The sequence below is a fragment of the Notechis scutatus genome, chromosome 4, assembly GCF_049901735.1.
Source record: "Notechis scutatus isolate UNSWTSFEM ecotype Mainland chromosome 4, rNotScu1.2, whole genome shotgun sequence".
NCBI lineage: Eukaryota > Metazoa > Chordata > Lepidosauria > Squamata > Elapidae > Notechis > Notechis scutatus.
This window is the reverse complement of record NC_142012.1, coordinates 38,459,930-38,486,467: the sequence shown is the minus strand read 5'-3', so window position 1 is coordinate 38,486,467 and position 26,538 is coordinate 38,459,930. Positions and strand designations below refer to the sequence as shown.

General features: G+C 36.3%; 1 protein-coding gene across 1 annotated transcript; it reads right to left on the bottom strand.

Moving 5' to 3' along the window:
• QRFPR (pyroglutamylated RFamide peptide receptor) lies at positions 1–22,289 on the bottom strand. Its single transcript, XM_026666976.2, is given in 6 exon segments — positions 1–1,024; positions 2,666–2,763; positions 4,464–4,699; positions 5,978–6,039; positions 6,872–7,030; positions 21,087–22,289. Coding segments are annotated over 6 exon segments (1,278 nt in total). The 5' UTR covers positions 21,427–22,289; the 3' UTR covers positions 1–641.
• Positions 22,290–26,538: the final 4,249 nt, after the last annotated feature.

Below are 26,538 nucleotides of genomic sequence, written 5' to 3'. Positions count from 1 at the left end.
CAGGTTAACACTGTCTTCACTGTGTCAACTATGTTATATTATGTTTACTTAATAGCTGGTTTTCAAATTCTCTGAAATGAATGATTTCTGAATTGGTTTTAAGGTTGCTTTCTCTATCAGAAATACTTCTGAAACTTAATCGGCACTCCTTGTGTAGGAAATTCAGTGTCTGTGGTTTTTTTCTTTTGTTATTCAATATGGAGACATTACCTTATTTTAAAAAATAACCAAATATTATTAGAATATCAAATAGCTGCATGGCTTCAATCCATGATCACAGGTTTGTTTGGGATTTGTTGCTATATACACTGATTGGCAACAAGGCCACATATAGTCCAAATACAGTTCATCTGGCAGGGCAAGGGTTAATTTCTTGGACTAAAAATACACAATAAAACAGAAGATAAAGCACTATAAACCTTTTTTTTAAAAAACAAATGGAAAAAGAAAACAGTCTCAGGCTTTAACCATTGTGGCCTGTTTGCCTAATGCGGTGATGACCATGTCTAAACCTAGTAGCTATTAGCCTCAATTGAGAGCAAACACAAAACATCTTCATATTGTGTATATTAAGCAAAGCATTTTAAATATAATACTTGAAAAACCATTGCCAAATATTGGAGCACAAAGAGCCATTTTTGCTAGGATTCCAGTGAGGTGTGCCCAGTGAATTATGATGAGAACAAAGCCAGGTGTCTTCTGGAGGGTCGGTCACAGAATTTTACTTCAATGTTGCCTTCACTGAATGCTTCTCTTCTAGTCTCTTTCAGAGAGATCAACTCTCTTCTACAGGCCCCTTCCTCGTGCTGCATCATTGTGATTTTCAAGTTTTTGTGTTGTCTGAATGGAGACAAGTTTTCTTTCAAAATGCAAAAGCAAATTGCAGAGAGGAAGTTCTTCTTGAAGTTCTCATTCATAAATGCATATACAATTGGATTGCAAATTGAATTAGCAAATCCAATTACCTGAACAATTCCAAATATCATCTTAATAGTGACATCATCGTATTCTCTTTCAAAATTACCTGCACAGAAAAAATATGTTTAAGCATCTCTTCAATGGTACATGAATTATCTATTCAATCATTTATCTCATTATGTATCTGAACCAGTTAAGTAGAAATAAAAATCCAACTATTCCAGAATGAAATGTATACCAAATTAATTATAAATCAAGAAATTTATTAAGAAGCATGCTATTAAAATTTTATCTGCCATATACATAATTTATAGTGAATAACTTAAGAAGCTGATGGCTGATAAACTGGCTCATGCCTTACAAATAAGCCTATACCTTCTTTTTTGTGTGTTTGTGTGTGCTTTCAAGTAAATTTTTGATTCCTGGAGATTGAATAAGTTTTCTTGGCAAGATTTTTTCAGATATAGTTTGCCATTATTTCCTTTCTAAGGTTAACAGAGTGTGATTGGCCCAAGGTCACCCAATTAACTTTGTTCCCAAGGCAGGCCTAGAACTCATGGTCCTCCAATTTCTAATTTAATGCCTTAACAATTGCACCAAACCTGCTCTCTAAGATAGAAAAAGTCTAATATCCTACCTACATTATTTATTTCATTTATATTATAAAACTGCACTATTAGTTTTCTACTATTTATGACTAAATTCCTGCACTAGAAAGAAAGCATAAAAGTAAATGTCAAGTATTGCCTTGTAAAATTTTCACATTGTTAGGCATTTGTCAACAGGAAATTAAATGCTGGTTTAAAATAGATATTAATTTAATCAAATAAAACAATATTAAACTATGGCCATATCCAGTATTTCAATATTCTTTTACTACTCTCTTGTATCCTGAAAGCAGCAACAGTATGAATCATATTCATTCATTATTTTTGGGCAAAAATGTCTCAGACAACTTTCCATATTCTGTATGTGTATAGATATATATAGTTTTTTTCCTTTATTAGCAGATGGAGAAAAAGCTTAATACACGCTTTAATCATGTGAAGATAGGACATTAAAGTAAAATAAAAAATATATGTCAAATTGTACTGCTTTTCTATGGAAGGACAGGAACCCAATTAAGTAAGCAAAACACCAGAACTCTGATCCCTTCGGCTTCGTTATTACTTTCAAATGGCAGAATCCTAGTGCAATTCAGAACTGTATCTGACCAATTCTGGGATAGTTTTTCTTTTAAAAACCCTGATTTATTGAAGAAGGTTTATGATGATAAGAAGTAAAAAAAGCACTTGGTTGAATCTATAAAACTCACTTCATAATCAGACTGAATTGCAAAAGTCATTTATTTGTATGGGCCATTCTCAATGGATTCTCAAAATGCATTTTAATTCAACTTTGTAAGGAAGGGACGATGGAAATGTATGTACTCATATGGTATACAAGACAAGGCATAAAGAATAACAGATAAAAATAATTGCAATGTAGTCAAATGTAAATAGTTTTTATGCATAAATAAGAGATTGCAGGGGACTGCAATCTTTAATAATAGTTTGCAGAAGACTGCATATTTATTAACATGCTTAAGCCTGACTCATACATCCCAATAAACATGAAAAATTATATTTATTGGAATACATTTATTATAATAGCACATATAAAATTCAAAATTCTAGTGTAGTTTTAATACATTGTCTTGTTTACTTTCTTTCCCTCTGCTACTATTTAATAAAAACAAACTACTCACTGTATTCTATTAACATGTGCATTACATGAAAGGGTGTCCAACAAATAGCAAACAAAACCACAACAGTCACCATCATCACGATTGCTCGCTTCTTCTTTCTGAAAAGAGAAATAGCCTGGACTGTTGATCGAAAGCATATTGATGAGGAGGCAATACAAATAATTTGTATGAGGAAAAATTATATCTCAGTAGAAGGGAAGATACTTTGCATGCAGAACATCCTATTTTCATATATCTAGTTAAATTGATTTAAAAATCAATCATATCCTCTCATTCTTGAGAACATTCTCTGTACAGGAAGTATACAGACAATACAGGCAATATGGCAATCCAAAATTAAAATAATTTAAAAGTACAATTTTAAAGCTGTGGTGGCACAGAATGCAGTACTGCAGGCTATTTCTGCTGACTGTCAGCTGCCGGCAGTTTGGCAGTTCGAGTCTCACCGGCTCAAGGTTGACAGCCTTCCCTCCTTCTGAGGTTAGTAAAATGAGGACCCAGATTGTTGGGAGCAATATGCTGACATTGTAAATGGCTTAGAGAGGGCTGTAAAACACTGTGAAGTGGTATATAAGCTATTGCTGTTGCTACTGCTACAGCATGAAACTAATGGAATGGGAACTCAGGTAAAGTTTTCAATCACTCATATGAATTCACAATATGATTTTAGTTCAATCATTCTCACTTAGCACATTGTACCTTTCAGAAGTATAATGTCAGGAGCAAAAATCTACTTTTTGAGCTCCAGAAGATAAAATATAAATGCAATAAATAAATAAATAAAAATAGGTAGGCCAATTGCTAGAGATACTTTTATCCTGGTCTCCTAAAGCTGCCATGGTCATTTAAAAAGCCCTTGATCTGTTTTCACCAGTCATGCTATGTCACTACTGGAACAAGTTTGCAAGTTCTGTCCATTGAATCTTACAGAACAGGATGGTAATGGATGTAGCAGTGTCTACAGGATGTTCTTAAGAGATGGTATTGAGGATATTGTAGTACAGGATAATTCAATGTAGAAAAAGAAACAAAAAACCCTCCCATTTTAAAATGAAGAGTAATAGAAGTAAATAAGAGATGTATCCACATATTAAGTCATAAAATAGTTTGTCGGGCAATGTTTTACCTTTTGTATGAATCCAGACACTGTGTTTTGTAAATTATACTTTAGGGGTCCACGCAGTGCCTGAGCCCAATCATCATAGCTTATTCAAGCTATAATTTAGTTTGATAGTGGAATTTAAACAATATATTATTAAGGCTCTATGAACTCTGAGAACATTTTTTGAAGGCCATCTCTCTGGAGATCTGAACTGCAATAATTTGATTTTTACTTTAATACCCATACCTATAGCCCAACCCATACCCTTCTGTCCCCTTTCCCAAAATTCTCACTTGCAACTCTTCAGCTCATGAAGTTGGAGTGAGCATAATAATATAAAAGAGTATCATAAAAGAAAGAACCAGGACATTGTAAATAGCAAACAGAAGAATCCATTAATGCTTTAGTGGAGTGCTCTTCTTCACATTTAATTATGCCTTAAGTCACTTTCCAGGTATATTTGTTAATTATATGTAGTTCATTCAAAAAAACGAATCCCTAAAATAGACTTTAAGGAAAACTTGTTTAGCAAACAATCAATGTCCACAAGCTGCTCACTGATGTTTTTAAAGAATCTTAGGAAAAAGAAAAGATTAATTTATAAGAAGTAATATAAAATTATATTAAAATTACAGGAAGCAATATAACAACCATTTTCAACATAGCAAACATAAAGATAAAATTATATATACCTACCGAGAAATTTTAGACATCTCACTTGCATGAATGCTCTTGAGAACAGAAGCATCTCCAACTCTTTTCTTAATCCAGAGCTCATAACCAATCTTGCTATAAAGCAACAACATTAGGATCAATGGGAGAAGGAAAAGAATGACCAAAATGAAAGTCGCATAAATTTTTTGGTGGACAGGACTTGGCCATTCTTCCAAGCAGCAAACATATTCCATTTCATAAAGGAAGTCATATTTATTCTGAAAGACATTAAGTAGAGGTTAGTAAAAATTCCTTTTTCAATATATTACCTATAAGAAAAAAATCAAAAAGATTGAATATTTAGCCATAGGAAACTATAACTCCAAATGTGGATCTTATATTAAGTCATCCAAGCGTGGACTACTTATCTATAAATATCAATAAAGCACCAGGGAATGGGCTTATACTCTAGCATATATCTCACCCATTTTGTACTTAATAAGCAAACCTAGATGCTGGAAGTTTTATCTGTAGAAAAATGGGATTTTATGAACAAAAAAATGGCTTTTTCATTCTGTGTACAATCTGCATATATGAGTTAGTCCTCATTTAGCAACCACAATTGGGATCAGCAAGCTTTTATTAAGTGAAACCACAACTGTACTCATGATATGAATAGGATAAGATAGAATAGAAGAGTTGGAAGGGACCTTTGAGGTCTTCTAGTCCAACCACCTGTTTAGGCAGGAAACCTTACACCACTTCAGACAAATAATTATCCAACCCCTTCTTAAAAACTTCCAGTGTTGGGGCATTTACAACTTCTGGAGGCAAATTGTTCCACTGATTAATTGTTGTCAGGAAATTTCTCCTTAGTTCTTAAGTTGCTACTCTCCTTGATTAGTTTCCACCCATTGCTTCTTTTCCTACCCTCAGGAGCTTTGGAGAATATCTCCCTCTTCTTTGTGTTGAAACACTGCTATCATGTCAGCCCTAGTCCTTCTTTTCATTATATGACTTCAACTTTACTTTGCTTTACATAATAATTTTCATAAATATGAAAATTGGTTGTAAAGTTACTTTTTCATCACCATCATAACTGCAAATGGTCACTAAGTGAGGCAATCGCTAAACAAGGACCACCTGTATATATTTATGATCCTATTAAATTTATCTATCTATTAAATGTGATCAATGATTTCCATCAACTGACTTGATTTATACTGCAGCAATTCAATGCATAACTATCGTAAATGCTATTTCTAACTATATGCTACAGAGCAGGAATGACTGTAGCATATAGTCAGAAAAGTCAAGATGATGGCCGCAATACTGAGATCAAAGCTCATTTTTATGGGTGTTGCACAAATGATGCTTATTTTTACAAAGGTAGAGTTTCAATTGCTCTTCTTTTTGACATTTATCAAATCCTGCAGTCATGAAATGCGATCCTTACATTTTTCCATTATAGATTATATTCAGCTCCTGAATAGTATTATACAAAAACATCCCAAATTACTAGCCTGAATAAGTGCCAGCATACAACACAACCATACCTCCACTCTTTGTACATGCCACATTGGTGAACCAACAGCAGCAGCCAACAGCCAAACAATGCCTAAAAGTAAATAGTTATTGGTGATTTAAGAAAAACAACAGAGGAAATTAAAATAAAATAAAATAAGATATGGATCATTGGCTTTTGGTAGTTGTTTTTAAGATAAGCCAGTATGTGAAACATAATCAAAGTGAGAGGTGAGATACAACTTTTTTGATCTACTCTCAAGATTCAAAGTAATGAGCTTTATTTAAAGAATGATTATTTACAGAATCCTATAGATTTTAACTATTTTTTTAAGAGAAATATTTGGGGAAGAGAAATAGCACTGTTCAGTTGGAAATTCTAATTACTGTATTTCTCTATTTCCCATTCACTGAGAAATTAGAAATGACATCATGTCATTGCTCCGACGTAGCCAAAATACCTGAATGAAATTTAGAATTGTTTCAAGAAGTACTAATCTAAAAATACTGGATTACAGTAAAGTAGAGGGAGCTGCGATGGCTCACGTGGTAAGATGCTGGGCCTATGTACCGCTGAGTCCGGCAGCTCCATTCCCGTGAGCGGATAAACCACGGAGGGACAAAAAAGGAGCCTCCTCCAATTGCCTACTGGCATTCAGGCATCCCAGGGGTAAAAATAACACTGGCCAAAAAAATCCTTCAGTGATCCCTACTAACACATCCATATGCTAAATAAATAAATAAATAAACAGTAAAGTAAACACTCAACTTTGTTACTCTATTGCAGACCATTGTAAGTCTAGTTTGTCTGAGTTTAACAGTTTGGTTGGTTTCTTTCTTTCTTTCTTTTGATTATATGAGTATTCTAACATCCTTTAAAGAAAAGAAAAGTTAAAAGGAAGTAACAAAATTGTATGGGACCTTACCCAATATTGTATATGCTCTTCTGTGGGTATACTGCCATTTCATTTTTAGAGGGTGAACAATGCCATTATGCCTTTCTAGAGCAATACAAGTCATTGTAAGTATCTCAGTAACTATTGCAGTAGATTGCACAAATGGCACCATCTTGCAAGCAAATGCACCTATAAAGAAAAGAAATTAATCATGTTATTAACATATTCACAACCAGGCTCAGCTATATTTGTTCTTATTTCTGAGGAATGTCCAGGTGGGCCATATTTATTGATCTTGTCTGATTTCCTAAGCCTGCAGGGTCACTTTATGGAGGACAAACTAGACAAACTATTTAGGAACTCCAGGGAGTTGGTGGGACTAAGAAGAAAAGCATTTCAGAAAAAGGCAGTGTCCAATAACATCAATAATATTGCCAAGAGAGCTGCATGGATAAAGGTGTCAAATTTGATTTGAATACATCTTTATCTTTATTTTTCTGAAGAATAGATTATACATGGTATGTACTTTAACAGAACTGATATTCTCTTCATATTGACTTATTTATCAAGAAACAGGCAGCATCTCAAGAACCAACATCAATTTTGAATAAGTAATTTCTTCTAAATGTGTGGATTAAGCCCTGACTTTATCAATACTAAGTTCAATAGGCACACTTGCATAAAAAAATAATATGTTTTTTCCTAATTTTAAAAAAAGGTAGATAAATGTGTAAGAACTACATATGGAAGTGACTTTTCCTGGACCTCCAATATTTTTTTAATAAAGTAAGGATTGTAATACAAAACACCTCAACTAAAAGTATTCAAGGAATGCCACGAGTCTAACACTAAATAACATTATGAATAGTAGATACACTGCTTCTAAAATCGCAACAACATTAAAATGATCTTGCCCACATCTATTTGATGGTATCTGCCATAAAGTTTAACAGAAACTGATTTAATGCAAGGGAATGCTTCTTTCTTTTCTCCTGTTCTTGCTGAATGAGCATGGTTGTCTTCAAAGTAAAATCCCTTATTATACACAGTAGAAACATTACAACTGCAGAGAGAAGCACTGACTAGAGAATGCAGTATACTGAATATTTAATTTCCTCACATCGAAACTAACAGGAAGATGCTTGAAGAAAACATTTCCACCAACTGGCTCAACCAATTATGCAAAATGTTTGTTTTACTACTCTTAGCATTTCTTTCTTCCAGAAAGCTGCAGCCTAACTGACTCAATTTGAAAAGCCTTGTCTTGAAAGAAGTAGTGAGGGGTAAATGGTAGAAAAAAGATAGAACTATCACACTGCAAAAGTACTGCAGAGCTAACTGCATGTCATTTAAGACTAATAACCTTGTTTGACCTTTCAATATCTTGAATACCATTAAAATTAAGACGGCCCTACCAATTAATCTAATATTACAATGACATGTCTATCATTCAGCATTCCCAAATAGCTTTGTTTTCTTGTCAGGTACTATAAATGCCTAGTTTTAGAGGTATTCAAGAATGTCCTTACCAATTCCACCCCATTTATACGGTGATGCTTTTCCTCAAGTTCATTTACAAGCCAACTTTATCTCTTTGTTAAGAACAACACAAATCATCTGCACCTATGCGTTTAAATAAAAGGTGTTTGGCCTTTTTTCAATCGCAGAAAAATAAACTATTCTTTCTCAGTTACAATGAAAAGCCCTAGCTGTTACCTCTGCAGAATCATTCACCAGGTCTTGGATGGCAATTACGCTTTAAACACGTCTGCAATGGTTTTATTGGCAGATTTAGCAGCTCAATTAGGCTGAATGTTAGTTCAATAACAAAGTCATGCTTCGAAATGTAGAGAAAAATATTATATCAAACAACAGTAGACCAGACTCAAAATGTAATCTAAATGCAGAGAAAATGATAAAATTCTAACAAATGGGCAGAATGGGCAGCCCCTAGCTTGATGTAACCTCTCACCAACATGTTGTAATGAAACTACCATAATTCAGCTTTCTTTTTTATTTTAAAAAATAAAGATAGAATGAAAACTACAACTTCCCTTTCTTTTCTTTTCTTCCATTCAATTATGTCCAACTCTCAGTGACTGCCTGAACTACCCTGCTCCCTTCTTTGCAAGGTTTTTCAGAAGAGGTTGTTGCCTCTTTCTTAAGGCTGTAAGAAAGTGACTGAACCAAGGTCACTCAGCTGGCTTTGTGCTTAAGGTGAGATTAGAACTTATAGTCTCCTGGTATCTAGTCCGATGCCTTGACTACTACACCAAACTATCCCTTAAAATTTCCACTTGTATATTCTAAATCTAAGTAACATATAAACAAAATTATATTTAAATAAAGTGACTGATTAATTATCGGGATACCTAGAAATACTAATCAATTATCTAGTCATCAATATTACATGCAGACTTTCCCATGCAATTTGTAATACATAGTTTATGATTTAGTGCAGCTTTTCCCAAAGCCAAACTGTGGCCAGCAGATGTCAAGAATACAGCTTGGACATTCCCAGTCAGCACTACCATTCTGGATAATTGCAGGAGCTGTTCACACACATGAACACATTCTAAAGTACTAAACCAAAATCAATAAAGTTAATAAATCAAGTCCAATATTGCACTTACACAATTTTGTTTCCCCCAAAAAAAAAAAAAAAACAGGAATGTATTGGTTCTCCTCCTGATTTAAAATAATCAGAGATTGTGCAATAGTGAGGCAAAATTAGATTTGCATCCACGTTCTAAGGAGACAGCTTGGAAGTACACATATAAAATCAAATGTTATTTGTTGTAATATACCATAATATTTTATGATACATAAAACAACAGAAAATGTAATGAAACTAAAAGATTAAAAAAGATAAATACGGTATGTAGTTACCTGTTGTTTATCCTCAAAATAATCAAAGAGAACTCAATTATAACAAAGAACATTATTTTATCTTTTTTTACTTTTCAACAGCCACTGGCTTGCTAATAAATCCACTGCTATAATATAATCTATAAAAAGTATTATTGTAAAATATCATAAAATCTCTGCCATAATGATACATATTGCTGCATTATTCTCGGCAATGAATTTATAGTTATTTTCACATATGATGATAATGAGGAATACCTGATTTACTAGAATGTTCTGGGAAATAAAGTGACAGAAGAGATCCTTAAAATGAGCTTTGAAAAAGCTGGGAGCAAATCTCATTAGACACATGACGGTTCTCATCAAAACCCAAGATTAAGGTCTATTTTGTGATGATAAAGTGGCAGTAGAGGAAATATTTACATTAGAGGTTATTAAACAAGCATATGGGTTCCAGAAGCCCCAAAATGAACCTATAATTAATTAATAACAGGTCAAACCATTTATTAAGTAATCTTAAATTAAAGTAATCGTAAATTAAAGTAATCGTAAATTAAAGTAGAAAGACAACCAAATAATCAGGAATATAGTGCAAATATCTAAAACCAACATTCAAGCACTCAAATAACTTACAGCAATAATTTGAGAGAGAGGAAAGGATTTTAGAAAGAACCTATTTATTTTAATAGAAAAAATGCAGGAACTCCAGGGGGTAACAAATTTAATTCAGAGTCTGGAGAGCAACAAACTGAATTCAAGAGGAAAATGGCCTGGAGTCTGAAGAGTAACACACTGAGTGCAAATGATATAAAAAGAAGCATGGATGTAAGAAAATGGCATGGGAAATGAGGGCATGGGAAATGATGGGTGGATTATGTGCCATCAGCTCTTACCAACTATTGAAAGGTAATCCTTGATTCACGACCAAAGCTGGGACAAGAATTCCCACTGCTAAGCCCTAAAGTTATGAGATATCTCATAACCAAGATACTTAGCAACAGCAATCCTGACACTTGATTTATCATCAGCAACTGAGAATCTTGGGTTAAGTAGGTATGCATCCCACTTCAACACCCACCCATCTCCTCCATCTGTGTTTTTTTCCACCTGCCACTCTGCCCTCTTATTGCTCCTGCTGAATTTCAACATCATCTTGCTCCCACTACTGACTAGGCATGCTCAGCCTTGCCCTTCGCCCAAGTAAGTCCTTTTGATCTGCACTGAGCTGGGCTTCCTCGTGTGCCATGGATCTGGCACTGCTTTTTGCAGTGCGCTGGGTTGGGTCTGGACATCTTGGCACTGCAAGAGCCAAGGGAAGCAGGGAGCCAAAGTACATAGATAGGAGGGAGATACACAGGTGGGGGGGGAGCAGAATGCAGTCCCTTGCCTTACTGAGGCTTGGGACTGGGAAGGACTAAGCTGAGAATGGCTTAGATTGGGATGGCTACTCATTTAACGACCCATGATTGTCAGTTAATGACAGCATTGCTGTCATTTGATGTCTTGTTTTACAATTTACACTTAGCAATGGAAATTCTGTTCCCAATTTTGGTCATAAGTTGAAGATTATCTTTATATAGTTGGTAAGAGCTGATGGCACGTAATCCATCAATCATTTCCCATGTCATTTTCTTACATCTATGCTTTTATCTCATTCTGCACTCAGTGTGTTACTCTTCAGACTCCAGGCCATTTTCCTCTTGAATTCAGTTTGTTGCTGTCCAAGCTCTGAATTAAATATGTTACCTCCTGAAAGCTCCTTCTCATTAAAATAAATATGCCACTCTCTGAAATCTTTGCATCTCTCACAAATTATTTGTTATTTGAGTGTTACTGGTTTTAGATATATGTACTATATTCCCCATAAATTGTCAGCCACTTTATTTGATTGACTTTTTACTTTAATTTCAAAGATTGCTTAATAAATTGTTTGACCAGTTATTAATTATAGATTCATTTTTGGACTCCTGGAACACATATGCTTAAAACTCAAATGTAAAGATGCACCCTCATCATCGCAATGTAGACCTTAATCTTGGATTTTGATTATGTGTCTGATGAGATTTGCTCCCAGCTTTTTCAAGGATCTTTTCTGTCACTTTATTTCCCAGAGCTTCCCTAGAAATCAAGTATTCTTGATTATCATGGAACATAGAAATAATCATAAATTCATATTCATTACACAGAATATAAGATGTGGAAAGGAATATAATTTTTTCGTGCCAACTATGATTCCCTAGAATAAATTTGCTTCACAAAGATACTTAAGCAGCACTTCCAGATCAGTGTACAAATAACAATGAAGACTGCAGTATTTGCTTTTACAACGGCTGAATAATTAAACATCATGAGGTAAAGTAAAAAGCATCAGTAACTTTAAAAATTTTAGTGAATAAAGGATTAAAGAATTAATAGTTTAATTAGTTCCAATTTCATTAACATAAGACAATCACCATGGAATCAGCACAGAAATTGTTGGTTTTGTTTTTTATTATGATGAATATATTTTTTCTAATCTCAGCTGAGACAATATTGGGTCATATGTTATTATTAAAATACACATATTTCCTGTTACTAACACTATTCCCAACCATGATATTTCAACATCTGCTTATTCTTAGCAATATTTTCTAGACTATTTTTCACTTTCCAATGTGTCTGGCTCTAGTTCAGTTATGAAATCTCCATACATACCACCAATTTGTATTTTGTTTTATATAGTTCTATGTATTTATTCTGTCTCTTGTTTATATCACCATATCAGCTTTCTATGCTTCATGAATTCCATTTGTCAGATTCAGTCGGTTAAATTTATTCATGTTCATTTACCATATAACCACTTGCACTATTGCTAAGAATATATCTTGTTGATCAGATGTTTTTATTTTAGTTCAAGCTGTATTTTTTTTCAAGATGTTAACGTTTTTGTTGACTTATTAATGCCTCTCCATTTTTGCTTGCATACCATATTGGCAATTAAATTTTGTTGTGGCCTATCTGGGTGATGCTCATGTATGGAGGCATCTTTTAGGTTGTTAGAAGAAGGAAGATATTCAGTCACTGATTGACACCATTTTGCAAATAGCTACACTATTTATTTTATGATTTTTTTTATCAACAGAAGATCTCCTTTGAATCAATTCCAGTCCATTTTGGTCTGCTAATTCCTGGAATGTCAATAGATATTACAATAGATTTCCTTCCTTATATACTGTCAGATTAAGGACCATACTGTTCTTATATGTCTGGGCCTCATGCTGAAAGACTCAACTCTCCCCACTTATGGAGGGGTTTATAAAGATTTTACAGATGTTATTATTACTACTGACTAATAGAAGTCACTATGTGAACATTTTCATCCTTACTGAGATGCATTAGCATAGGTAGTCCTCATATATTCAGTCCTCTTTAGGGATTATCCAAAGCAAATCCTGTTAGAGGATTTTAACATCTAGAGACTACTTTTTCCTGATAAGCCTTAATAAAGATGAAAATAGTTGTGTAGTTCCACCTGCTAGTCAATAACAATTATAGCATCAGAATGTCAGTGTTCAGTCTTGGTATTCCAACTCTTATCCAATCAAGTTTGCTTTGATCTTGATTCACAGTTTTAATATTTCATGTGTAAAAATTGTTTTTTTATATTACTATTTCAAAATTTTGCTGTACAGAAAGAGAGTCACTCTTACATGACAGTGAAACAGCAATATACATTTGATGACTGACTGACTGACTGACTGACTGAATTAATAAAAAAATAAATGGCATCTTTGTTGTCTGCAGCATTAAGTTTTCCCTTTGTTCCTGGACACACCCCAGAGTTAAACTTCTTTTCAACTTTAAGCCTACTATCAAAAGAGCACTAATACTACTCATCCTTGCCCCTTCTTCTACTCTTCTCCAATAACTCACTGGATGCTGACCAATTTAGGGAGTTCATTTTCCACACATTCGTCTTATTTTACTTTTGAATGTTCATTTGGTTTTTTGGCAGCATTTCGGGAACAGGTTGTCACTTTCTTCTCCAGTGTACTACCTTATCTATGACCTGCCATCATGAGTGTCCCTATTAGGACCGCACAGTCCCAAATTTATAGCTTATAACTTATTGTGTTTTACAAATCTATTTAGTATTGTAAAAGGAGAAGTGAGTTATCTAAGGTAGCAAAAAAACAAGAGGAGTCTGGTAACACCTTTCCAACTAACTAAATGTATTAAAAGACAACATTTTTGGAAGCTGCTGCATACATCAACACTTGGATATGATGGATTGAGTTGCAGCATAAGAAAGCTTATCCTGGATAGATTGATGATGATGATGATGATGGATGGATGGATTGATAAAAGCTATCAGAAATATTCCTATTCTTTTAAGTCAAGGAATCCAAATAGCATAAGCAATCTTTAGGATTTGATATTTTACATCTACTAAATGAATATTCACCTTATTCTCTGATGAGGAACTAGTAATCCTTAACATTTTTCAGATAAAGGATATAAAGTTAAATAGGTGGGGCATAACAGGAAGAAGAGAAAGGAGTGGTGACTCAGCTTAATATACATTCAGTTCTGCATAATCTCAGATATAGTAGCTCTGTCTAGTGATATTATTTTTTAGTGCATCATTAAGGTAATCCTCAGGTTATTAAGTGAATGTTCAAAGTTATGGCAAAGCAGAACAAGGGGGAACTTACTACCAGTTCTTGGAGTTCTGGCTGTCATAGCATCCCCTCAATCACATGATTGCATTTCCAATTTTTCCTGCAAAGTCAATGGGGAAGCCAACAGAAAGTAAGAAATCATGATCACATGAGGTTTTTGCTAAATGACATGGGTGAAACTCATGTTACCACCAAAACTGAGAGAGCTAGATTTGCTGTCACCAAGCAACATGGTCATGTGATCTCATACTTTACAATCATATCACTTATCAATAAAAATTTCAATCTCAATTGCCATTGTACCAAAGTACTACCTACAATTAGTGTCTAAATATAATCAAGTAGCATTCAGTAATTTAGCTTTGTAATTATTTTAGCCTTTTCTTTGATTAACCAAACTGTCTTGTTTGGTTCTGCAACTCAACAGGACAGACACAGACTTCACAGGCTAATTAGGGCTGCAGAAAAAACAATTACTACCCATCTCCCTTCCATTGAGGACCTGCATACTGCACGAGTCAAAAAGAGGGCTGTGAAAATATTTACAGACCCCTCACATCCCGGACATAAACTATTTCAACTCCTTCCCTCAAAACAACGCTACAGAGCACTGCACACCAAAACAACTAGACACAAGGGCAGTTTTTTCCCAAACACCATCGCTCTGCTAAACAAATAATTCCCGCAACACTGTCCTACTATTTACAAAGTCTGCACTACTATTACTATTAATCTTCTCATCACTCCTTATCACCCATCCCTTCCCACTTGTGACTGTATGACTATAACTTTGTCACTTATATCCTTACGACTTATATTGACTGTTTCTAGTATGATTTTATTGCTTATTGTACCCTATGACTATTATTAAGTGTTGTACCTTGTTTCTTGATGAATGTATCTTTTCTTTTATGTATACTGAGAGCATTTGCACCAAGACAAATTCCTTGTGTGTCCAATCACACTTGGCCATTAAAGAATTCTATTCTATTCTATTCTATTCTATTCTATTCTATTCTATTCTATTCTATTCTATTCTATTCTATTCATACAAATGAGTTTGCTTATATTTAATTTTGCTACGGGACTCTTGTAGCTTTGTTTGAAATCAATTTCCTCTTCCTCTATTAAACACACAAGCGTACATGCATACACACAATATAGAGAAGCAGTTATGTGTGTAAATATCCCTTTAGAACACCTCACATTTTCCTATATAAATACAAAATGGATTTTTTACAACTCTATTTAGTGACATGAAAACTTACTAATATTGAACTACATTAGTTCTATATACAAAGACTTCAGTGATTCAATTTGCCTACATTTGAAATGCTTATTCTTATTCATCATTTAACATTTGCAATTTCCAAAATCAACACCATTTTCTAAGCTCACTATTAGTGGGAATCATAAAATGCAATAGCTCTGAGATGTGGAACTAATGGGCTAAATAGTCACATATGCAACAAGATAAGAGCAGTGATGGGATTCAAAAAATTTTACTACCGGTTCTGTGGGCATGGTTTGGTGGGCGTGGCAGGAGAAGGATACTGTAAAATCTCCAGTCAGAGGTGGTATTTGCCGGTTCTCTGAACTACTCAAAATTTCCGCTACCGGTTCTCCAGAACTGGTCAGAATCTGCTGAATACCACCTCTGGATAAGAGCATAATACAATGTATAACAATTATATCCCAATTGCACCATGTAAAAAATAAGACTTCGATTATCATACAATAATAAAAGAGAAATTCTCTGGAGCAGTATAAATATTTCAAGGAAGATACTTAAACTCTCAATTCAGAATTTAACTATAGCAAAGATAGCTATAATCAGGAAGCTTAAAACAAATCTCTTCCATGAACTGATTAAATGGCTTTTCCAAAGTTTTTCTTGTTCCTAGAGAAGAGCTGTTGTAAGGATAAAAAGTGATGCATGTGATTTCCTCTGAACATTTGTTCTGTGAAGAAGTGAGCATGTCCCTCCTCAAGAAAACAATACCCAATTTAGATATACTGGACAATTACCATCTCCAACCTCCACTTTAGAGTGAAAGTTATAGAGAAAGTAGCCACGAAGGAAATGGGTTATTTCTATCCATTTCAATCAAATTTTCAGCTCAGGTTCATAGCATTGATCATGTTATATATGATCTCTGGTTGGATTGGTAGCAAAGTGAAACTTTTATCCAGCTCCTATTCAATATTTATATGAAACTGCTGGATGATATCATCCAGAGCAATGGTCGCCAACCAGTGGGCCAGGGACCACTGGTGGTCCATGAGAAAATTTTAGTGGTCCGCAGAGAAATGTCACCCCTCCAAGCACTCCCCAAAGCAATTAATGCAGGCTGCGTGGGAACACAAGGCTGCACCGCCCACATGGCCCTGGGAACACAAGGCTTGTTTCACTTGCATTGCGAACATGAGGTAGTGAGGGAAGAGGGGAAAGGGAGGAGGGGGAACTTGCCCCACAGGCCTCATCTGGCCACTGGGCTGCTTCTTTCCACTTCTTTCTTCTTCTGCTTTTGGCTGCACACAAGGAAATCAGCAAAAGTCTTTCTTTCTCTCCCCCAAACTCTGCAAGAAATGAGTCTTTGGGACCCTGCAAGGCATCCTGCTCCAAGAGGCTGCGCCGGTAAAGATTCATTTCTGGTGGTTTGGTGAGAGAAAGACTTCTGCTGCTTCTGCTGATTTCCTTGCATGAAGCCAAAAGTCTCTCTCCCCCCCCCCCTTGAGAATGAAGCTGGAGACAGTAAAGAATGATCGCTCGGTAGGAAAACGGGGTGGGGGATTTTCCTGCAGACTTTTTTGGGGGTTTCCCAGGGTCTCTCTCTTCTACTATCTCTCTCTCTCTCTCCCCCTGAGAACAGAGCTGGTTAGGAATGTGTCTGCCTTGGAAGGGGTGGGGATGTGTAAGAGACCTTTGTGTGTGTGAGAGAGAGGGGGGGCAGAGGGAGACAGAGAGAGAGAGAATGACAGCCAGCCCTCCGATGTTAGATTGGATCTCTCTCTGTCACTTCCCCCCTCTCTCTCTCCCTCCCTCCCTCCTCCCTCTCTTTCCCTGAGAATGGAGCTGAAAAACAGGTTAGGAATGTGGCTGCCTTGGAGGGGGTGGAGGTGTGAGGGACTTGTGTATGTGTGTGTGTGTGTATGTGTGAGAGAGAGAGAGAGAAAGGGGGGGAGAGAGGGAGGGGGAGAGAATCACAGCCAGCCCTCTGAGGTTAGATCAGATCTCTCTCTCTCTCTCTCCCTCTCTCCCACCAACATCAGCAAGCCACCGTCAGTCAAAATTCATATTAGTAGTTCACGTGATTTAAAATTATGAGTTTGGTGGTCCCTGAGGTCCAAAAGGTTGGCGACCCCGATCCAGAGCATAGAGACAGGTTTCATCAGCATGCTGATAATACTCAATTATACATCTCAATTTTTGGCCAAATAAATCATGCAATTGAAGTTGAGATGTCCAGAGACTGCCTGGATTTACATTGAGAGAAACAGATTAAGATTCAATGCCAGTGTTAACAGTAAGGCAAAGTAACTTTGGATTCAAAGGTCTACAGAATCTAGTGAACGGAATTGTACTTCCCTAACAGTGCTAGTTCACAATTTGAGGAGCCTTTTGGAGCCACAGCTCAAGAAGCAGATGACAACTGTCACCACGTAAGCATTTACACCAAGGGTCTTCAAACTTGGCAAATTTAAGACTTTGGACTTCAACTCCCAGAATTCCTGAGCTAACATGCCTGGAGGAAGAATTCTGGGAGTTGAAGTCCACAAGTCTTAAAGTTGTCAAGCTTGAAGACCCCCTGATTTACACAGTTCCATCTTGTGTACCAACTATAATCATTCCTAAGATAGGAGATATTAATTATTGTCACTCACACTTTAGTTACCCCTTAAGTAGATTACTGCAATGCATTCTATTTGAGGGTTACATTTGAAGAATATTTAGAAGCTACAGATGGTCCAAGACACAGTGGGTAATGTTATAGGAACCCTTCAAGGCTTCTACTTAAAAACTCCTGGAGAGCCACTGATTGCCATTTTGTTTCTAGAGGCAATTAAATGTACTTATTTTTTACTTTCAAAGCCCTTCATAGTAGGGTGTCTACAGACCGTCTTCCCACAGCCTACCGAATAAGTTTCTGTAGTGTGGCTCACTGTATATCTCCTCTATCTGAGATGTTACCTTCAGGGAACATGAAAGATAGATAAGATAATCTTTATTGTCACTTTTTCTATGTACACACTGACAGACTTTAAAATGAAATTTTGATGCCCATTTTCAAAAGAATATCTGTATGTATACACCCATACATATACATATACATATGCTGTGTATATAAACACACATATACATACACATGTATTATACAAAACTAGACAGTATATGGTTGTTTCATCAAGCCAGGATGGACAGGTTGTTATGACTATCCTTCTGGATGGTAGAAAGTGTTTTATTGTTTTGGTTATGATTCCTGGTTTTAGAGGATTACAATTACAATGGATAAAGCTGTTTTAATTTGATTTAAATTTAGTTTTTAATCTCAATTACATAACAAGGAGCTATGCAATCAACTGACTGAAGCAGCCCTGTAAATAAATAATAAATTAGTGAAATACTTAATACCATTATCCACAAATACTTTTTGCCTTAATATAGAACATTGGAGTATAAAAAAGAGAAAACTAAGTTTATCTTTATGTATGTTTTGCTACTAAGCATAACCAGGCACAGATTAATGTCAAGCACTATAATCAGGTATATCAATATAGCTATCTATAGCGATCTACAGACATACACTATCCAGTTTGGACACATTATGCAAAGATCCACCTCTCTAAAAGCCTCTAATGCTTTTAAAGTTTTTTTTAAAAAAAACCAGAGACAAACCAACAGCAGGATGGATTGGCTCACTTATAGTGGTATTAAGTGCACGCTATGAACCCATCACACTGATTCCCATTTTATTGCTGAAAGCAATTCAAAATGTTCATTTTTACTTTCAAAGCCCTCCATGGTCTGGAATAACTACAGACTATCTTCTCTTGGTAACATCAGACTGCTTAATCAGTTGGGAGGCTTGAAAAAACAGATTAAGGACAGATCATCATAGAGAGTAACTATGTAAGGTACAAAAACAACTTGATGGGGGGGTATCTGTGTGTGTCTGTGTCTGTGTATACACATCATATTTACTGATTTGCAAATAACAAAGCCACTAGTAGTAAATATGTTTCCCTTTAGTTTTTGTTACTGCACTTTATTTAGAAACCTTAATTAAGGAAACCTTGGACTAGGATATACATAAACACAAATAAGGTGTTTTTAACTGTGCAAAATATCTAATGCTTCAGAAGACAACATATAAAACCTGTTAAAAGAGGTGGCTATCTCAGACTAGAATTATAGGTTATGAAACCCATATAAACATATTCCAATTGATTTCTAGATAGTTCAGTCTTGAGCTTGATTATTGTGCATTATAATAAAGCCATAAAGCTGTGATTTTTAATACATAACATTATTAGTTTACGCTTCTCCTGCAGCTGAGTTCTGAAGAGAAATGAATGGAATTTTTTTGGACAGTCATTTACCAATTTTAATTCTGATGGGGAACAAAACCAGAAGATGGAATATGGATCCAGAGTGCTATTATACAATGGATCATAATCTACTATAAATATGAAATATTAATATAAAACTAATCAATTTCTTCAATTATTTCAATAGAATACTATGTCTGCAAAGGTAGAGGTCCTTTCTAGCTTCACAAAATCTTATTTTCTCAAATATTCTACCCCCAGATTTTAAAAAGTCACTAGATAATTGAGAATGAGAAATACTGTTCAGTATGAAGATACTAATAAAAAAAATGCATACTTTTAAAATACTAAGAGAACTAATGTTATATACTTATACTCATTTGTAAGTTTGATTACATACATACAGATGCTGTAAGATTCCTAAATACGTAATAACAATGTCAAGAGAGTTTTCTGAACACTTTAATTCTGCCATGGCATGTTATAAAGAAATGACCATGAAAATAATTCACAGGAATCCATAGGAAATAATCCATAGGAAACACTGTACTTATTAAAATTAGATCCTACCTAGTAAGATTATCGTTTATATCTGGCATCTGGATTAATAGGCACCTATAGATATTAAATATTATGTTGTATGATATCCACCTTCTACCACTGAGCTACTAACAATAGTATGAGAACAATGAATGGTTGTAAATTGGAAATAAATTTTTCCCAATGTGTTGATTCTGGGGATTATGAGAACTGAAGTCCAGCTCCAAATTGAATTTTGCCAGTTGAGAATTCTCAAACATTAAAAATTAACATTAGGTTCAAGGTTCCCCCAACACAACACTAAAGCCAATAACCTGTTAAGAATAATCTAGTGAGGGAAATAATATCTGGCCATTAACCATTTCCAAACGCAAAATATCTACCCTTCACATCCGGCAACAAGAGCAATAGAAAGAAGTGACAAAGAGGTTACCTCTCCAGAGATGTAAGAATACTTTTTTCTCTGTTACAAAGTCAGTTACTGACACCCACTTCTCCCATTTCTACATTCCCTTCTTTGCACATCTCAGCATAATGTTAAAAGGAAACCCAACGTTTCCAACCCACAGATTTTTAGCAAAGCACACACACCACTGATGAGGCTCGAAGCAGCCTCTCCAGCTCACCTCCCAGCCAATTATTGGAGATATTCTGCAGCAAAGTGAAAGGGACGCAGAAGAAAGCAATGAGCAGGTCGCTGAGGGCCAACGAACAGATGAAGATGTTGGTGACGGTCCGCATGGCTTTGCGGCGGGTCACCACGTAGAGCACTAGGCAGTTTCCGAAGAGCGCCAGGCCGAAGATCGCCGCGCAAGTGAGCATGAAGGCCAGCTTGGCGCGCTCGGGTAGCTCCGGGATGTAGACCAGCGGCTGGAGCCCATAGAGTGCAATGAACTGCTCGCGGGTTATGTTATTGTCCCGCAAGAGCTGCGCGAACTGTTCCGGCGTAATGTTCAGGGATCGCATAGTTCACCTGTCTTCCCTCGCTCCTCGGACATGGCAGGCGTTGTCGGTTTTTGTTTTGTTTTGTTAAAACTCGAGGGACAAGAAATGGACAACTAAGAGCCCGCCTTGTTCTTAAAGTGGATGATGAGGTCCCGGGCGAGATCCTCGAAAGAGCAGCCTTAAAGTTCGAGCGTCTCGATGCAGAATAAAGTACAACCGGGCGACGGAGGATCCCGCTCGCGAAACCCGAAACTTTAGAGACGAAGGAGCGCCGAGCCGACAAACTAACCACGCTTCCCTTTGCTGTTGCTTTTTGCTCTTAGGCTTGCAAAAGCCCGCGCAAAACGAAGCCTCCTATGGAAGGCTGGATCCAAAGCACGGACTAGCCGGTCAAGAAAGGTGGCTTCTCTGCTCTTCCCCGCCTTCAAAGTTTCCGAAGTGGCAGCTGTTCTGAGCGGAGCGAGGCTTGGGTAGCGAAAGAAGTGAAGAAACCGCCGTTGGTTGCTGCGACGAAGGGACTTGAAACGCGGCCAGTCAAACAAGCTGGGAGAAGGATGCTAGCGGAGATGCGTAGGAGGATTGCTGCTGTGCGGGAAGGAGCCTGACGAGCGCCAGGAACCGCAGGTTTCTTTAAACCGCGGTTTCCTAGTTTGGTGCAACCCAGGTGCATTGGATGACATTCTCTAACCACAATCCTGGGATTTGGCACGCCTAGAGGACACATTGAAGAAAGCTGCTTTAATTCTCTGACATGTTTAGAGTGAGGTTATTGTTATTTAGCCAATGCTGAGGTTCAGTCGTGTGGATAGTCTGAAATATTAAGATCAAAGATCTTATGATCATCGCTCTTGAAATCCAGGAAGAAGATCTATAATAAATTGAATACTGTGGAATGCTATTTAAAGAACCAAAGGCTGTTTGGTTGACTTAGGGGTGGGGAAACTATATCATAAAAAGGAAATTGCATTTTGCTTTTGGTTGCTGTCTTTGCAGCTTCATCCCATCTCCTGCTAATGATATGGCTATGCTGGGACCAGTTAAAACAACTGGTTGCTTTTATTCTACATCCACACCTTTAAAAACTGAAGATTGTGCAACATATACAAATGCAGAAGCTATGCCAACCAGTTATCACATCAATCTTGACGCTGGCCTTGTTTTTGTAATCAATCTACCTCACTTTTTAGGAATAGTTTACTAGTTATTGAAACATTTTTATAAATCTCTCCTGCAAGGAGCTGATATCCCAGTATATTTGAAGCAGGCGCTGTGGCAAAAGAGACAAATATCTGGCTTGTCACACAATTTCATTTCTTTACAGCATCTGCTAAGAATTTCTTTTCCAAGGACTTAGTTTCCTAAATAAGTTCACCCTTATCTATCCTTTTATCCTTGAATCCTATAATAAAATTATTCATCTTCAAAGTTTACTTTGATTAATAAAGGTAAAAGGACTCTGCAGATTTTATTCTGCTAGTTGTTGCTGACTATAGGGGGTAGTGCTCATCTCCATTTCAAGGCCATTGAATTAGCACTGTTTGACATTCCCGCTTTTATGTGGCCAGCATGACATCACAGAGTGCTGTTACCTTCCCACCAAGGTCGGATCTTTTGATCTAGCCTTCCTAGCCTGGATTTGTCAGATGGAAAGTTGACAGCCCGATTTCAAGATCCAAGTGCACATAACTTGGTGAGCTCCCATTATTTGCCCCAGCTTTTTCCCACCTACAAGTTTGAAGGCATGCAAATGTGAGTAGGTAAATAGGTACCACTTCTTTAGGAAGGGTACACCATTCCATGCATCTCAGTTTATATAATCATGCTGGCATGATTATCTTTGGGCAATGCTGGTTCCTTGGCTAAGAAATGGAGATGAGCACCTAGAGTCAAACACAACAGGAAAGGGGAAAACTTTACATTTACCTTTAAGATACTAAATCTTCTAGTTATTACCCACATTTGGAACTATTAAATCTTAGATGATCCCAGAATGTTCTTCAGGTACCAGTAATCCTGTGATGCCCCACTATTGAGATATTGTAGGAAGAGAGCCATGCTGGTCTATGATAGCCAAAGGTCAGAAAGAGTTTAATAGCACCTTTTCTAAGTAGAAAATGTTATTAAAAACATAAACTGAGCTCTAGCTCATGAAAGGTCATGCTTTTTAATAAAATGTGTTGCAGACTCCTTCCATTATAAGACCACTAGGGTAAACAGCTCTCTGGAAAGTTTTCTGTAACCACATCACTCTTGACGTTTTTATGCAATTTACCTGCCTTTTTATCAATACTTTTCTCTGTAGTACAAATTGTCCGCATTCCTAATATATCTGTAAGATGAATGCTTTCCGACTGAATTGACATAAACAACCCACTTAATATAGACAATAAAGAAAACTCAAAGATGAATTCATGCTGGCTGGACAGATTTCAGTACTATATACTATATGCTGTAATTAGTAGGTATATACAGATACAGTATTGTGTTCTATTTACAAGTGATGCAGGAGCTGAAAGACTAATACAGTGGGGAGGAAATCTATTTTTAAATTTCCAGATAAACAGTTTAACTGTCTTCCCAGGAAAATGAAAGAATGCAAAGTGGAAGTAATGACAGCAGGGTTCTATATCTGAATATAAATAAGAGAGAAAAGAAAGGGAACAGTGGCACAAAGAAATGTAAAGGTAAGGATGACTGAATAGAGGAGGACTGAGAACAAATTCTCCAATTTCCATGAATTTTATTGAGTAATCTTAGGGGTAATTAAAATTAGCCTACTCCTGATCTAAGAAATAGGAAATTAAGAAGGGAATTTGTATTATGTTAGCAACTTTAAAAATATAAGCATTGAAAAGCTGGAAAAACACTAAAAAGTACATATATATTGTATGACAGAATAACAACTGAAATTGAAGTGGTAAAGTTAAAATGCTTCACAGCCCTCTCTAAAGTGGTTTACAGAGTCCAGCATGTTGCCCCCAACAATCTGGGTCCTCATTTTACCCACCTTGGAAGGATGAGTCAACCTTGAGCTTGGTGAGATTCGATCTGCCAAATTGCAGGCAGCCAGTAGTCAGCAGAAGTAACCTGCAGTACTGCATTCTAACCACTGCGCCACAGCTTTTGTTCTTGATCTTGATTCTATCCCTCTATTAAGGCAGTCTGGGGTTGGTTGCTGCCATACACTCTTGGCTCATATTTAAGTGACTGTCCACTAGGACTCCAAATCATTTTCACAGTTAGTGTCATCAAGCCAAGTTTTATCCAGTCTGTATCTATATAGTTGGTTTTTCTTGCTTAAATGGAAACCTTACTTTTATCTATGTTGAATTTCATTTTGTTAGATAGGACCCAGTATTCAGGTCTGTCAAGATCTTTTTGGATCTTTAGCTTGTCTTCTGGAATATTGGCTATTCCTGCCAGATTAGTTTTATCTGAAAATTTGATGAGTTCTCATTCTATTCCCTTATCTAGATTGCTTATGAAGATACTGAAGAGTACTGTGCCTAAAACAACCTTGTGGTCCCCCACTGCTTACTTCCCACCATGTTGATGTAGTTCCATTGAGGATAACGTTAAGTACGATTTGTCAGCCAAGACGACACCATTAAAGCCAACATCTTTAACACATTCTTCGGCTCAGTATTTGTAAACAGCAATGGATCATGCCCAGTATTTCCTAGCCGTACCACAGATAACAACAATGATCTAATACATATCGATTTTACAGAAGACAATGTTGAAAAAGCACTACGCAATCTAAAACCATCTCTATCTATTGGACCGGATGGAATATGTGCCTACTTCTTTAAAAAGCTATCCACTGCCATAGCCAAACCTCTAAGCATAATCTTTGAAAAATCTTTCAGGACCAGCTCCTTGCCTAACCTATGGTCACAAGCCACAGTCATCCCCATCTTCAAAAAGAGAGACCCAAGCCTAGTTGAAAATTACAGACCAATCTCCTTATGCTGCGTCACCTGTAAAGTCATGGAATCAATTATTAACCAATCCATCATCCTCCACTTAGAGACAAACAACCTACTCTCCAATAAACAATTTGGTTTCAGAAAAAAACTATCCTGTAATCTGCAACTCTTACACTGCAAAAACATATGGACGACACAACTCGACCAGGGCAAAGCAATAGACGCAATCTACATAGACTTCTGTAAAGCCTTTGATTCAGTGGTACACGACAAACTACTCCTAAAAATAAAATCCTATGGTATCTCTGGACAACTGCATAACTGGATAGAAGCATTCCTGGCAAACAGACAACAAATGGTCAAAATTGGGAGCGTCCTATCAAATTCTGTACCTGTCAATAGTGGTGTCCCCAAGGCAGTGTTCTAGGACCAACTCTCTTCATACTCTACATAAATGACCTCTGTGATCATATTAAGAGCAATTGCGTTCTTTTCGCTGATGATGTAAAGCTGTTCAATACCACAGACAATACTGCTACCCTACAAAAAGATCTTGACTATGTATCAGAATGGTCAAACAAATGGCAACTTCAAATCTCAACAAATAAATGCTCTGTCTTACATATTGGCAAAAAAATCCGAAAATAAAATACAAGCTGAATAGTCAAGATCTTGTTGATGACCCAAGCTCTGTAAAGGACCTTGGAATACTCACCTCTAATGATCTAAGTGCTAGAGCCCACTGCAACTACATAGCCAAAAGGCATTAAGAGTTGTTAACCTAATCCTACGTAGCTTTTTCTCTGGTAATATCACACTACTAACCAGAGCATACAAAACATTTGCTAGACCAATACTCGAATACAGTTCATCAGTCTGGAACCCACATTACGTATCTGATATTAGCACAATTGAGAAAGTCCAGAAATATTTCACAAGAAGAGTTCTCCACTCCTCTACTCGTTGTAGAATACCTTATGCCACCAGACTTGAAATTCTAGAACTAGAAAACCTTGAATTACGCCGTCTTCGGTCTGATTTAAGCATGGTATATAAAATCATACATTGCAATGTCCTACCTGTCAATGAATACTTCAGCTTCAACCATAACAACACAAGAGCACACAATAGATACAAACTCAAAGTTAACCGCACCAAACTTGATTGCAGGAAATACGACTTCAGCAATAGAGTGGTCAATGTC